Below are 14,923 nucleotides of genomic sequence, written 5' to 3'. Positions count from 1 at the left end.
GGGCACCTGCGCGGCCCGTCCCGGGAGCGCGCCCGCCGCGCGGGCTGGGCGCGGGGAACACGCGCTGGATTCGGCCGCCCGAGCGGATCTGCGGAGTCTTCCCGCAGCGGGAAACGGGGCCCCGCGGCCGCCTTTTCCCGGAAAGCTCACCCGCAGCCCCTTCTCCTCTTCGGTTGTGCGGCCGTGTTCCGAACCCTGTGGTTGATAAATTACTTGAAAGTCACTGGTCAGTTTCAAGCTTTGTAAAAAGGGAATTTCGCCTTGAGGGTGTCATTCCCCAGTGAGAGCCCTGACACTTAAACTAGGAGAAAAGACAGCGGAGACGGTATCGTTCCCTGCATTCCCCCCATCGTCCTCGTCCTCGGGGCACAGGGCCTTGTTGTGTATAGAAATTGCTCAGTAAATGACCGAATAACTCATATATACTTAAAAGAATTTTTTTCCTATTCAATTCTCCAACGAAAACATATCCAAGAGTAGATGTGAACCACTAAAATTATGTATTTCTTCATTCCCTGATTTATACTATTTTTCATCCATCCTAAGATGCCATTGATTTTAAGCGTCATTTTATGGGCGCCTGGGTGGCTCAGTGTGTTAAGCATTGGACTCTTGATTTCGGCTCAGGTCGTGATCTCACGGTTTGTGAGTTTGAGCTCCGCATGGGGCTCTACATGGACAATGCCAAGCCTGTTTGGGATTCTCTCTTTCCCTCACTGCCCCTCCCCTGCTTGGGATCTCTCTCAAAATAAATAAACAAACATTTAAAAAACTGATTCATTTTAATTTATGTACTACAAGCACTCCCACACAGATGCTGCTGGTGTTTAAACTGTGGCATCCCTGCTGATTGTAAGAAACTTCTCATTTTCAGGATTGTTTAAAATGAAGAAAGACATGAAGAATCAATGAAATAGTGTAAAATATAAAAGTAATCAATATAGGTGGCAAAAAATTCTAACAGTTCAAGAAAGTTAAATGAAAAGTAAAAGTATCTTCAGCCTCCCCTTCTAAGAACCACATACCGATGATGGCCATGGTTAAGTTTCTATCCGTCATTCAAGGATTTGTGTCCACATACAAGTATCTTTATATATCTTTAATGATGGGATAAAACTATGAGTACGCTAAAAGTGTACTAAAACTAAAAGTTTACTATGAGTAAACTAAAAGTTTAACTATGTCATTGGTGGAAAATGTTTTTAACCATTTTACAAACCTGGAGTTTAAAAGGATGCTTTTTTGCTTAGTCATTAGAACAGAATGCACAAACAGGGCTGCTGAAATTCATGCTTCATTCTTTGTGCATATTAGCCAGATGGAAGCATCCTTTACAGTGGGGCCGAGACACAGTGAACAAGGGTGAAGAGTGAATCAGAATGAGGCATTTCTTCTTCCCTTTAGCCCTTTCTATAGGTTGTGGGTTGCTCATTGAGCAGCCACCAAAAACCTGTCTTTGGAAACAGTGGTTTTAACTTTTACGACTCACAGTGCAGATTCCTTAACCTCATCCCAGACTCACGAAATCCGATTCTACACTTCTGACAAGCAGCCCCAGGTGAAAGTGATGTCTGAGGGTTCCTAGCCAAAGTTTAGGCAAATGTTCTTCTAAGACCGTGGTTCTCAAACTTTAGTATGGATCAGAGCCATCCGGAAGATTTGTTAAACCACGGTGCTGGTCCTCACCTCCAGAGTTTCTGATTCCATAGGCCTGGGGTGTGGTCTGCAAATTTGCATTTTTAACAAGTTCTCAGGTGGTGCAGATGCTGAAGATGTGGTTGGAATGGACACACTTCGAAAAGAGCCTTTAGAGGTAAAAAGAACTGAAGAGGATTTTATGTAGTTTGTGTGGGTTTCCTTTAAATAACACATTTTGGGGTGTCTGGGTGGCTCAGTTGGTTGAGAGTCCAACTCTGGGCTCAGGTCATTATCTTGCAGTTGGTGGGTTTGAGCCCTGCATCCTGCTCACTACTGTCAGCCCAGAGCTTTTTTCTGAGGCTCTGTCCCCCTCTCTTTCTGCCCCTCCCCTGTGCACACTCCTGCCTGCTCTCTTTCTCAAAAGTAAATAAACATTAGGGGTGCCTGGGTGGCTCAGTTATTGGGAATCCGGCTTTGGCTCAGGTCATCATCTCATGGGTTCGTGGGTTTGAGCCCCAAGTCAGGCTCTGTGCTATCAGCTATCTGCTATCACAGATGTCTCCCTCGCTCTCTGCTCCTCCCCCACTCACATCCTGTGTCTCAAAAATCAATAAAACGTTAAAAAAGTAAAAAAAAAATTGAAAACATAAATTACACAACATTTCAAGCACAGAAAAGTAAAGAACCTAATACATTCATAGACCTACAACTTGGCATTAACATGGATATATATATATATATATATATATATATATATATATATATAATCTTATATTGGTTAGGCTTTTTGGTTTTTTTTGTAGCCTCTTCTGATTTCATTTTTTCCTACCCTGAAGAGTGACCTTCTTATTCATGTTTTTTGTAATATTGGTACAATTGTGTTTCCAAAAAAAAAATAGTATTGCTTTGTACGTTCTAAATATTTAGACAAAGTAACATACTTTAGGAATCATTCTATAGTTTTCGTTTTTCTAGATTTACCTGGTTGTATATGTATATCTAATTCTTTTTAAATTCTTTATAGTATGCCTTTGTGTGTACAGCATTTTATTCTTTTAAGGCTATTTTATCTGAAGTTTTGTCCAATTTATTTCACCTAACATAGCATATTTTTGCTTTATTTTCCTTGATTAATCTGGCCAGAGGTTGAAAATGACCATTTTCCAATGCCCATCTTTTTGTTTTGTTGCTTTTATCATTTATTTTCATTGTCATTAATTTTCATACAGGCTTTTTAAATTATTTCTTTCTACTTTCTTTGGATTTATTCTTATTCTTTTAACGTTTTAACTGATTGCTTAGGTTAATTTTCACTCCTTCTCCCTCAAGTGAACATTTCATCTGCATTTTGTATGTTTTTGACATGTGGATATATTCAGTAATTCAGGTGAAAATATTTTGTTAATTTCACTAAATCTTCCTCAATCCTTTCATTATTGGAAGTTTTGACTGGCTTTGTGGTTAATTTTTTAAACTTTAAAAAAATTTTTTTAGAGAGTGGGTGAGCAGGGGAGAGGGGCAGAGGGAGAGAGAATCTTAAGCCCAAGTCTGGAGCCCAAAGCAGGGCTAGATCCCACAACCCTGGGATCATGACTTAAGCTGAAATCAAGAATAGGATACTTAACTAAGGTGCCTAGGTGCCCTGCTTTATGATTAATTTCTAATTTTACCTTATGGTCTGTTGGTAATGTTCTATTTTCTGTTTATTTGTTTGTTTTTGCCTACATTCTCTACAAAATTTCTTTAATATTTGTGTCCTCCTTAGAGCTTTTGAAAAAGAAATATATTTGTTTCATATCATCCATACCAAAATCCCTTCATTTACAGTTTTACAGCAAATGCGTGCAGGTTCCACAGGTAGAAAATCCACCTAACCAGACATTACAGCAGTTCCCTAACCTGTTGATACTTCTCAGAAGTGAAGTCTCAACATTGCAGCATTATTCATATGAAAATCATCTAATATTGATGCCTGGCTTTTATTTTCTCTGTTTGAACTTACCCGGTACCAAATAGTAATGTTTACCAAACTCATGTTTATTTTTGAGAGAGAAACAGAGAGAGAGAGAGAGAGAGAGAGAGAGAGAGAGAAAAATTCACAAGTCCGGGAGGGCAGAGAGAGAGGGAGACAGAGGATCTGAACAGCAGAAAGCCCAATGGGGGGCTCAACCCCATGAGCTGTGAGATCCTGACCTGAGCCGAAGTCAGATATTTAACCAATTGAGCCACCCGGGCACCCCAAAAGAGTGAAAATTTTAATTCTAAAATGATATGAAAGCAGTTTGTTTTAAACCCTTTAGATGATCTGCCTGCTTCAGGTATGATGGGTACTGCTCCTCTATTTGAAGCCTTCCAAAGACAGCAAGATATTCCAAGAACTTCCTTAGTAATTTCTTTTTGGAAGATAATGGTCGTGATACCAGGGCTTATATCTCATATGAAGTAAAATCAAGTTGTATTCAAACTAGGTGTGACCTACTCCAGATTCTGTGCAGATAGCTCCATATTTGAAGCAAACAGGTCTGTAACTGAGGTCCCAGCTAGTCAATAGGAGACCCATTTCTGCCTTTTGTTGTTACAAATCTGCACTGGTATTTTGAGTTTAGAAATAAAATTAAACTTTCAAAATGGGTCAACAAATGTCTTTCCACTAATTATACTATGGATAGAATGGTAGACTCACCCTGTGGTTGAGGTGCCAAGAGAAGGTCAAATTCAGTATCTATCAGAAAGAAAGCAACTACAGAAACTTTTGTTCCAGTGTAATTACGTGAACTCAGTGATCTTTTATTTCTCTTATTCGTATTCTGTATTAGTCTCAGTTTCCTAGAAAAACGAAACCAACAATCTGTATCTATGTATCATCTATCTATATCATGTATGTAGATATACATATATAAATCTTGTATACATATAAGAGAAGATTTATCCCAGGAACTGGCTCACATGGTCAGAGAGGCTCAGAAGTCCCACACCCTGCTGTCTGTGTGCTGGGGAACCTCGGTGCTGGTGCTACAGTTCAATCCCAGCCCAGAGGCCCGAGGACCAGGGGAGCTGATGGCCCGACTCCCAGTCAGAGACTGATGCTGCTGGTGTAAATTCCAGGGTCGGAGGCCTGAGAACCTGTGTAGGGGCAGAAGATGGAAGGTCCAGCTCAAGGGGGAGTGGGGGTGGGGGATGAGATGGGAGAGGGGGAGGGAGAGGTTTTCCCTTCCTGCGCCCTCAGCAGATTAGATGACGCCTGTCCCCAAAGGTGAAGAGATCTTCACTCAGGCTATGCCTTCAAATGTTAATCTCTTCTGGAAACACTCTCACAGAAATAGTGTTTTTTAACCAGTTACCTGGGCATCCCTTAGCCCTATCAAATGGACACATAACATTCACCATCACACTGTCCAGTGTATTTTAAGTCAGAGATTTTATACTCTAAGGCAACCTAGAAAATCTGTACGAACTCCTTTACTTGGAGACCGAGTTGCGAGCACATGCGTTGTTAGACGGAGCTAGTCATTAGCTGCCCAGGCTCCGCAGGGCCCACCTAAAGCAGTCCTGTGACTCCTGAGCCACAGCGGGGTGGCGAGGTCTGCCTCCTTCCTAGCCCATCGGAACCAGCCTTTGCATCTCCACCTCTACACCACGTACGAGGCACGGCCAGGCTCTGGACTTCCAACAGTGGCTAAAGCAGTCTCTGTCCTCTGGAACTCAGAGGATGACTGGTGACGGCTCTATTTTAACCTGTTACTAAATCCAGGTTTCAGCAACAGAGGCAATAGGTTTTCAGAAGCTCATCAGCAGTGTATCATCCACTCTCAGCAGGATCTCTTAAAATACAGGCAACTATCACCGTTCAGAGTTCTGTGGTTCACCTCTGGGAACACTTGAGGAGTACCACAAATCCCTACGTAACCACAGCCAAAGTTGTAAGAATTACATCACGAATAGCCCCTCTAATTAGAGCCCAACCACACACACACACCCCCTCCCACACACACCAATACACACATTATGGTTCTGATCTTTCACTGACTTAAGAGAGGTATGTCATGTCAGACAAGGGTCTTTTTACCACAAATTTCCAGAATATTAAGTTTGCACAGGTTTTCCCTCTCTTGGAGATTACTAGGACACATTGTTTGAGAGGAGCTAGGCTGCAGCTTAAGGTGTAGGTGCTAAAAAGTGCAGTTCAAGGGAGCATGGATTCTAAAATTTTTAAAAAAATGTTTATTTATTAGAGACAGAGAGAAACAGAGCATGAGTCAGGGAGGGACAGAGAGAGAGAGGGAGACACAGAATCTGAAGCAGGCTCCAGGCTCTGAGCTGTCAGCACAGAGCCGAATGCGGAGCTCGAACCCACAAACCATGACATCATGACCTGAGACGTAGTTAGTTGCTTAACTGACAGAGCCACCCAGGCGCCCCAGGGAGCATGGATTCTAAACGTTCCAACGGAATATCATTTTTGTAACCATGGAAACATGACTAGACACACATCAAAGTAAAGGAGTCAGCCATACAAAAATCAAGTTATAGTTTCAATTGCTAAGTGTTCCTAAAGCAGAAAAAAATATTTTCTTCTTCCCGCTGAGTAAGAAAAGCTATGAGCTCTCCAGAGGAAGCTGGGGAAGGCTAGCAAAACGTGCCACTCCAAAATATGCCTTTTTGGCATATGGCTTATATTGAAGTGTTTATTTTGCGAAACTATGGACACAGAAGACTCTCTGAAAATAGAAGTAATCCTTTTTATAAAAGTAGTTTACGTGTTTAAAGAGATTCTACATTGGAAAGGGAGGCTGTACCAGGAAGAGAGCTATTATCAGACATTCCTTCTTCACCTGGCTGTCTTCCAGGTGGGGCAAATTTGAGCAAGTATTTCCTCTTCACAGCTTCCCCTGAATTGCACCCTCCAGCCTCCACCATTCTTCTTTTGTCTTTTTTTTTTTTTTTTTTAATGTATGTTTATCTTTTGTCTGTAGTGGAAGATAGTAAGGTGGGGGCTTGGGCTGTTTCAAGGAGTGTTTCTCAGTTTTCCTTTGTATACACGAGGCGTGCATTTTTAATTGGTATTTGTTCTTTTCTTGATAATTTGAGAGAGCAAAAGGGAGACTGTGGGGGAAGTGGCAGAGAGGGAGAGAATCAAGCCCAAGCAGGCTCCATGCCCACCATGGAAGTTACAACTGCAAGATCATGACCTGAGTCGAATTCAAGAGTCATATACTCAACTGACAGAGCTGCCTGTCACCCCTCTCGATAACTCATTACAGAGCGTCTCAGCCAGGAACTCAGAAGCAGAGAGGGAGAATTAGTTTTCTTTCACCACAAAGGTTAGGAGTCTTTACTGGCTCAGGGTTATAAGGCACAACTGTCCTCTGGCTTGGGGTCCAGTGCTCCTGGGAGGGGTACAGGCCTTGGCTTCAGCCATCTCTACATCCATACCTCTGTTGACTTCTTTTTCATGCTCCATCACATTCTCCCTCTCTGGGTCACCTATTCATTCCCGTGCCCTAAAGATCTCAAGTAGCAAAAGCCTTACCATGTGGGCCAAGAGAGAGGAAACATGCGCTGCTTTCCTTGAGGGTACGTGCATGATGTGAAGGTCTATATGAACACAGATAAGACTCCAGCATCATTTCAGTGTTGGAATAAGACAAACTCCCTTCAGAGATACTATGAAAGATTAGCTTTAAAAAGAAAAAAAAAAAGAAAGGTTAGCTTTTGTCTCTAAATATTTTTTCTTAACTTTGGTTTCTTCTACTCATTCCCTCTAAAAATCTTTCCTGGAGCACAGAGGAGGAAGCGTAACTTCCCTCTCACTGTCCCTGGATCCTGCTTCTTCACAAGATGGCCCTTCACTATGTTTATCTGATCCCTTTTAGGTGTGCAGGTCTGTGTTAAGGTGGACGCATTAAAAAAAAAAAGTACACATTCACAAACTGTTAAGATAGTGAGCATTTTGACAACATTTCCTCTTTTTTTCTTTTTTTTTACTCATGACACTTTTGTATTAATGGGTCTCAAAATGCTGTGACAGATTTTTGGTCAAGTTGTTTCCATTAAAAAATACTGATTTTAAAAACTAGTAACTTAAAACTGCCACACACACACACACACACACACACACGCACACTAAGCAAATGGTTCTCAAAACATTCCTTCTGAAGATTTTATGGTGCATTGTTATCAATAACCAGTCTTTTACTATTAAACTTAATTGACACCAACAGTTGAGAACCATTCTCCCACCACTGATTAAGACTGGGGTGGCAGAGGGGCGCCTGGGTGGCTTAGTTGGTTAAGCGTTTGACTTTGGCTCAGGTCATGATCTCATGGTTCATGGGTTCAAGCTCCATATCAAGCTCTGGGCTGACAGCTCAGAGCCTGGAAACTGCTTTGGATTCTGTATGTCCCTCTCTCTCTGCCCCTCCCCCACTCGGTCTCTCTTTCTCTCTCTCTCTCTCTCTCTCTCTCTCTCTCTCTCTCTCTCTCTCTCTCAAAAATAAATAAACATTAAAAAAAAAGACGGGGGTGGCAGGTGTTGGGGAGAATATTCATTTAGCCTTCTGAGCTCTCTGGACAGACTTGGTGACCTTGCCAGCTCCAGCTGCCTTCTTGTCCACTGCTTTGATGACACCCACAGCCAGCGTCTGTCCCATGTCACATACAGCCAAACAGCCCAGAGGAGGATGGTCAGAGAAGCTCTCAACACACATGGGCTTGCCAGGAACCATATCAACGATGGCAGCATCACCAGATTTCAAGAACTTGGGACCATCTTCCAGCTTTTTTCCAGAATGACGATCAATCTTCTCCTTCCACTCAGGGAACTTGCAGGCAATGTGAGCTGTGTGACAGTCCAGCACAGTGCATAGCTGGCACTGATTTGGCCTGGATGGTTCAGGGTAATCACCTGAGCTGTGAAGCCAGCTGCTTCCATCGGTGTGTCATTTTTGCTATCACCAGTCACATTGCCACAATGGACATCTTTGACAGATGCTTTCTTGACATTGAAGCCCACATTGTCCTCAGGAAGAGCCTCACTCAGAGCTTCATAGTGCATTTCAACAGACTTTACTCAGTTGTAACATGAGCAAAAGTGACCACCATGCCTGGTTTAAGAACACTGGTCTCCACTTGACCCACAGGGACAGTGCCAATACCACCAATTTCATAGACATCTTGGAGGGGCAGATGCAAGGGCTTGTCAGTTGGACCAGTTGGTGGCAGAATGCAATCCAGAGCTTCAAGCAGTGTGGTTCCACTGGCATTACCATCTTCATGGGTGATTTTCCATTCCTTGAACCAAGACATGTTCGTACTTGGCTCCAGCAGGAGGTCACCATTCCAACCAGAAATTGGCACAAATGCTACTGTGTCAGGGTTGTAGCCAATTTTCTTACTGTAGGTGCTAACTTCCTTAATGATTTCCTCGTATCTCTTCTGGTTGTAGAGTGGCTCAATGGAATCCAACAATAAGTTGTTTTACACCCAGTGTGTAAGCCAGAAGGGCATGCTCACATGTCTGCCCATTCTTGAAGAGACCTGCTTCAAATTTGCCAACACGAACACCAACGATCAGGACAGGACAGTCAGCGTGAGATGGGTAATCATATTTTTGATAAAGTCTCTGTGTCCTGGGGCATCAGTGATGGTCACAAAGGACTTGCTGGTCTCGAATTTCCACAGGGAGATATTAATGGTGTTACCACATTCACGTGCTTTCAGTCGATCCGAGACCCAGGCATACTTGAAGGAGCCCTTTCCCATCTCAGCAGCCTCCTTTTCGTACTTTTCAATAGTTCTTTTGTTGATCCTACCACATTTGTAGATCAGATGACCAGCAGTGGTAGACTTGCCCAAATCTACGTGTCCAATGACGGCGATGTTGACATGAGTCTTTTCCTTTCCCATTTTGGTTTAGGGTTAGCGGGGGTTTTCTTGACACCTGTGTTCTGGAAGCAAACCTGTTGCAAAGAAATCCTCATTGTTAAAAATATGTATAGCTGGACACAATCACCAAGTGGCAGACTCTACTTTCAAAATATGAACTTCCTGGGGTGCCTGGGTGGCTCAGTCAGTTAAGTGTCTGACTCTTAATTTTGGGTCATGATCTCACAGTTCATGAGATTGAGCTCGGCACTGATAGCATGGCACTTGCTTGGGATTCTGTCTCTCTCCTCTCTCTGGCCATCCCTCCCCCTCCACGGTCTCTCTCTTGCTCTCTCAAAAGAAAAAAAAAAGCTTAAAAATTTGAACTTTCCAAATTGTATTAACCTCACACTAAAATTTAAAGTTCATTTTTGTCAAATGAGCTTAAGTTACACTTTCTCAATGTTTTATAGTCCCTATGAAAAATAAAGCCTGTTGAATGAATGAACAGAATGAAAAGTATCAGGGGGCTCCAACCTGCGAGTCTGGATCACTACTGTCATGAAGATAGCTAACCTGTCCCCAGAAATTACACTTTTTATTAATATACCACCTCTCTTATCCCAGCTTTAGAAAAATTTTTTTTTGAGAGAGAGCAAGGGAGGGGCAGAGAGAGAGACAGAGAGAGAGAGAGAGAGAGAGAGAGAAAGAGAACCCTAGGCAGGCTCTGCACCATCAGTGCAAAGCCCCATGTGGGGCTCAAACCCACAAACTGCGAGATCATGATCTGAGGCAAAACCAAGAGTCAGACACTTAACCAACTGAGCCCCCCAGGGCCCCACCCCAGCTTTTAATTGAGTACAGGGCTCCCTAGTTAAGCCTTATTCCCCAGGCTCTATTGGCCAGCCTGGGTCCCTAGATAATCTTGTGGGCCTTCTCACCTCTGAACTGCCGAATTTGGGAAAAACAAACTTCTCTTTTATTTCAGCCACAGGATTTTTGTTGTTGTTTTTAAGTTTATTTTGAGAGAGAGCATGAACTTGAGCAGGGGAGGAGCAGAGAGACAGAGAATCCTAAGCAGGCTCTGCACTGACAGTGTGGGGCTTGATCTCACAAATCATCTGACTGAAAGCGACAGTCGGATGCTTCCCTGAGCCACCCGGGTGCCCCAGCCACGCGGTTTTGGATCCCTGGGTCACACCAGTGTAGTCTGCACGGTAACAAGTCCGGCTGTTGGCATGCTGTTTTTTTCCTGAAAAGCCCCACCAAGAACCTTCTACCCACTAAATGATTTAGATGTATTAAGACAAACTAAAAAGCCCAATTTATGTGATTCAGTAACATTTATTTTACATAAAACAATTTTCAAAGAATACATTTAAAAACCATCTAGATACTGATTTTATTGCATTACAAAAAATTGAGAGGCACAATTGAAGTATTCAAATAAACTGTGAGGGGTTGAGGTGGGGGCTTAGATCACTATCCAGGATGCTCCTTAGTCGCTTAAAGGCTCTGGGAACAAGAGCCTTTACCACGAGGCAGTAGTGCACTTATTTAGTAGGAATAAATCACATAAAATATATACTTTTATACAGAAAGTGTTATTGTATTGTCACTTTCAATTACTTATAAAAACTTCATTTTGAATTGCACAAAAGTTCTTTAAAATTGGTAACTCCCAGAAGGCAGGGCTTAGAACGAAGTATCTGTGTAGTAAATAATTCATTACAAATAATTAGGTTTCCATTTTTCCACAGATAAGAAAAAAAATCTATGAAGAATTGCATTATTCAAATGGGACATTTAAAATTATTATTCATAGGAAAATAGGTTTGCAGATTTGTCTCTAAGTCACCTAAACTTATTTTCTCCCTACTTTAAAACAAATCCCGAATGCCAAAGTTTGAAATCAGAGTACCTATACCATAGCATAATGTGGAAGTGTTTCCATTAGTTCATTTTTTGTTTTATTCTTCCGGAGTATCAAATATCAAAAAGGCACATGGGTATATTCTTCAGAACAGTTTTGGTCATTAAAAAAAAAACACCACCACCACACATGTATAACCAGTGATTTCAATCATGTTGAACAACAAAAATACTCAGCAGATTCATCTCAATTCAGGTGGTACAGATGCCATGAAACTGGGGTGGGCACTTCACTTTCCGTAGAATTTCTTGTTCAGCAGGTATATGAGAAGGTTTACGTTCACTTTGACCTTATCAAACATCTTCATTACAGCTACTCCTTCATACTGCATCTGAAGTAAATCCTGAAATTATAAGGAACATCATTAGATCTCAGATTTGACATTTTGCACACTTAAAGTCTTTCTTAAAAAAAAAAAAACATTCTAGAAGAATCTGTTGACAAAAATAGATTCCGTTGACCCGATGGCCTCCGTGGGGTGTTCTTAAACTTCAGTGTGCATCAGAATCATCTGGTTAAAAACACAAGCTAGTTAAAACACAGATTGTTGGGCCCCGTGCACTGGAGGTTCTGACTTTGTAGCTCTAGGGTGGGGCCCAAGAATATGCATTTTAACAAGTGCCCACGTGATAATGGTATTGATGGTCTGAGGGCCGTACTTTGAGAAGCACTTACCTAAATGAAAGAAAACAGATTTTTAGAAGTGATAAGCACTATATGAAAGAAAACCATTATCAAGTTAATATCAATACATAATTATAATTTTTAAAAAATTATTTGTTTTTAGAGAGAGAGCATGGGTGTGGTGGAGGGAACGAGCAGAAGGAGAGTGAGAGACAGAATCCTTCTTTTAAAAGTCTTTATTTTATTCTGAGAGACAGTGAGTGGGGAAGGGGCAGAGAGAGTGGGAGACACAGAATCTGAAGCAGGCTCCAGGCTCAAACCCACGAACTAACTGTGAGATCATGACCTGAGCCCAAGTCAGTAACTGTGAGATCATGACCTGAGCCCAAGTCAGAGGCTCAACCGACTAAGCCACCCAGGTGCCCCCGGGCATATCCTTTAGGACAGTGGTGTTTCATTTTCTTTCTTTTTTTTGAGAGAGAGAGGGCGCAAGTGAGTAAGGGGAATAGAGAGGGGAAGGGGGAGAAAGAGAGGGGTAGGGTAGGGAGGGGGAGAGGGGCAGAGAGAGAGAGGGGAGGGGGGGGAGAGAGAGAAGTAGACGGGAAGAGAGAGAGAGAGATGGAGGCAGAAAGAGAGAGAGGGAATCGAGCTCATCTGATATGGGGCTCAACCTCAGGAACCTTGAGATCATGACCTGAGGCAAAGTCAGATGCCTAACCAACTGAGCCACCCAGGCGCCCCTGGAACAGTGATGTTTTCTATAGCCGAGTGAGTAAGGCTATCCCTGGGGGGGGGGGGCACAAAGAGTATGAGAGCTCCTATTTATTATTGTCTCTTATTCTTCAAACATTTAAATTTTGTATATATATTTCATAAAGTACATTTTGAGTATAATGGTAGGGACATGTATACTTTATAAATAAGTATGTAAAATGGGGATAAATGGATGCTCACGTTATTTACTGAAGTTGTGGGATAGACATTTGGGGCCCACTGTACAAAGCTAGTCTTTCCGGATCTAGACTTCTTTCTCTTCCTGGACGGAGAACAAGCACTTATTCTCAAGTCAGTCTACCATTCCGTGTTTCACTACCACTATATAAACTAAGGAAATCAACTCTCATTAAAATTACTAATGGGGTCACATGAGTCATATGCATGAGATTCAGCACAGTGTTCCACAATAACTTAGGACAGGAGGTCTTCCCCAAGTAGGAGCTATCATTCTTGAACCGCCCTCGATAATACCCAGGCCTCATTTTCTTGTTCCTAGCTCCGGAAACTTCTTGGTTCCTTTTTCTTTTTAATTTTTAAAATGTTTTATATTATTATTTTGAGAGACAGACAGACACAGAGATGGAGGGAGAGAGAATCCCAAGCAGACTCTGCAGTGTCAGCGCAGATGTGGGGTTCTATCCTACGAACCATTAGATCGTGACCTGAGCAGTTATCAAGAGTCAAATGCTCAAGTGACTGAGCCACCCAGGTGCCCCAGGGTTCTTAACGATAATGCCTTGTATTTCTATAAAGCAAGGCCACCGGCAGAAGTTGGAATCATCTTTGAGAAAACTTGCTGTTCCAGCTTCCTCCTCCACTTCCTCACATTGCTCCAACTGTACTCGAAGTGAGAGACACCTGCAATTGTCTGCAGGGAAATTAGCTGGGCCCCCAGGGTGGGGAGCAGAGAGAATGATTGCACTTGTGGAGGGAGACCAGGTTTGAGACTTAGCCCCACCATTTGCTATCTTATGACCTTGCAACATCACACAGCCTCTCCGAAGCTGTTTTGTGTCAATTGGGACAACACTGCTAATTTCACAGGGGTGCTCTTGGGCAGAGGAGATCAAGACCCAGGGACCATTTGTAGGCCCCCCTTGCTTTGTCAAGATCAACTGGAATCCAGCGAGAGCAACGGAGCAGAGTGATGAGCCTGGACTCCAGCTGCTTCTCGTATAACAAACTCCCTGAACCTCAGTTCTTCGTCTTGGAAGGAGCAGTGGCAGCCCTGTAGCCCTTGATAAACACTGAGCATTATTTGTGTAAGCAGAACGTCTTAAGTCACACCCTCCTGTTAGGTCTACTGCCGACAGCTACAGGATACAATTAGGATATAATCTTCAGGAAATGAGGAAAGGGTGGGAGAAGAAGACCTAGAAATGTAATGTTAGAAGGGACCTCCTTTAGTCTTAGAAATTTCTGTCCTTTTGCCGGCTCTTGTCTCACACCACAGACCTGGCCATCAGTTAATTCCCTTGTTAATGTAATTGTCTGGAAGCCGTAAGTATAAACAGAAGTCTGACTGTATTCCTAGATGCTGGGCTGGCTACTGGGGCATTCAACCTGTACAGGTGTAATGCTCCGTCGTCACCATCTTGAGATGATCAGTAATTCTGAATAAGGGGCTGTGCATTTTCATTTTGTACCAAGCCCTGCAAATTACGTGGTTAGCCCTGGTGATATGTTAATGAGTTTAAAAATCTGGGCTGTATTAGCTACCTGTGTGCAGCTAAGGAGTAACATCTCACAATCAATTCTGTGCACAGATGAATGGCGTGAATAGCTAGGTACTCCTATTGCATGCTGAAACCTTAACAAAGGAGCAAGTGAAGCTTGGTATTTGCACCAGTGTTCAAAGGAAGTGCCCCCAATTCCTGAGGCCTCTCCGAACAGGTGTCTCCTGGTCACTTGGGATTCATCTGTCCAGCTGATGCTGATTGGTCTTGGGTCATTTCCTTTTTGACAAACACATGATGTGTTTTTGATAGACTTCTAAAGAATGGCTAATGAAGGCAGATCCATAGGTGCACTTTCTTTACTCTTCCCGTATTTATCTAAGTGGCAGAGAAAGTGGCCCAAGCTTTTCAG

At 42.6% G+C, this 14,923-nt stretch overlaps 1 protein-coding gene and 1 pseudogene across 1 annotated transcript in view; both read right to left on the bottom strand.

The window, feature by feature from the left end:
• Positions 1–8,183: 8,183 nt before the first annotated feature.
• Positions 8,184–9,653, bottom strand: LOC115293652 (annotated as a pseudogene).
• A 1,172-nt stretch (positions 9,654–10,825) lies between these two features.
• IQGAP2 (IQ motif containing GTPase activating protein 2) overlaps positions 10,826–14,923 on the bottom strand; it is a 278,242-nt gene continuing 274,144 nt past the window's right edge. Inside the window, exon 36 of the mRNA XM_029942461.1 lies at positions 10,826–11,777. Coding sequence (XP_029798321.1) covers positions 11,664–11,777 — 114 coding nt within the window. The 3' untranslated portion in view covers positions 10,826–11,663. The remainder of the gene's footprint in view (positions 11,778–14,923) is intronic.

This window comes from Suricata suricatta, chromosome 6 (genome assembly GCF_006229205.1).
Source record: "Suricata suricatta isolate VVHF042 chromosome 6, meerkat_22Aug2017_6uvM2_HiC, whole genome shotgun sequence".
Taxonomy (NCBI): domain Eukaryota; kingdom Metazoa; phylum Chordata; class Mammalia; order Carnivora; family Herpestidae; genus Suricata; species Suricata suricatta.
Note: the sequence above shows the minus strand (reverse complement) of the source record. Positions and strands in the feature narration are given on the sequence as shown.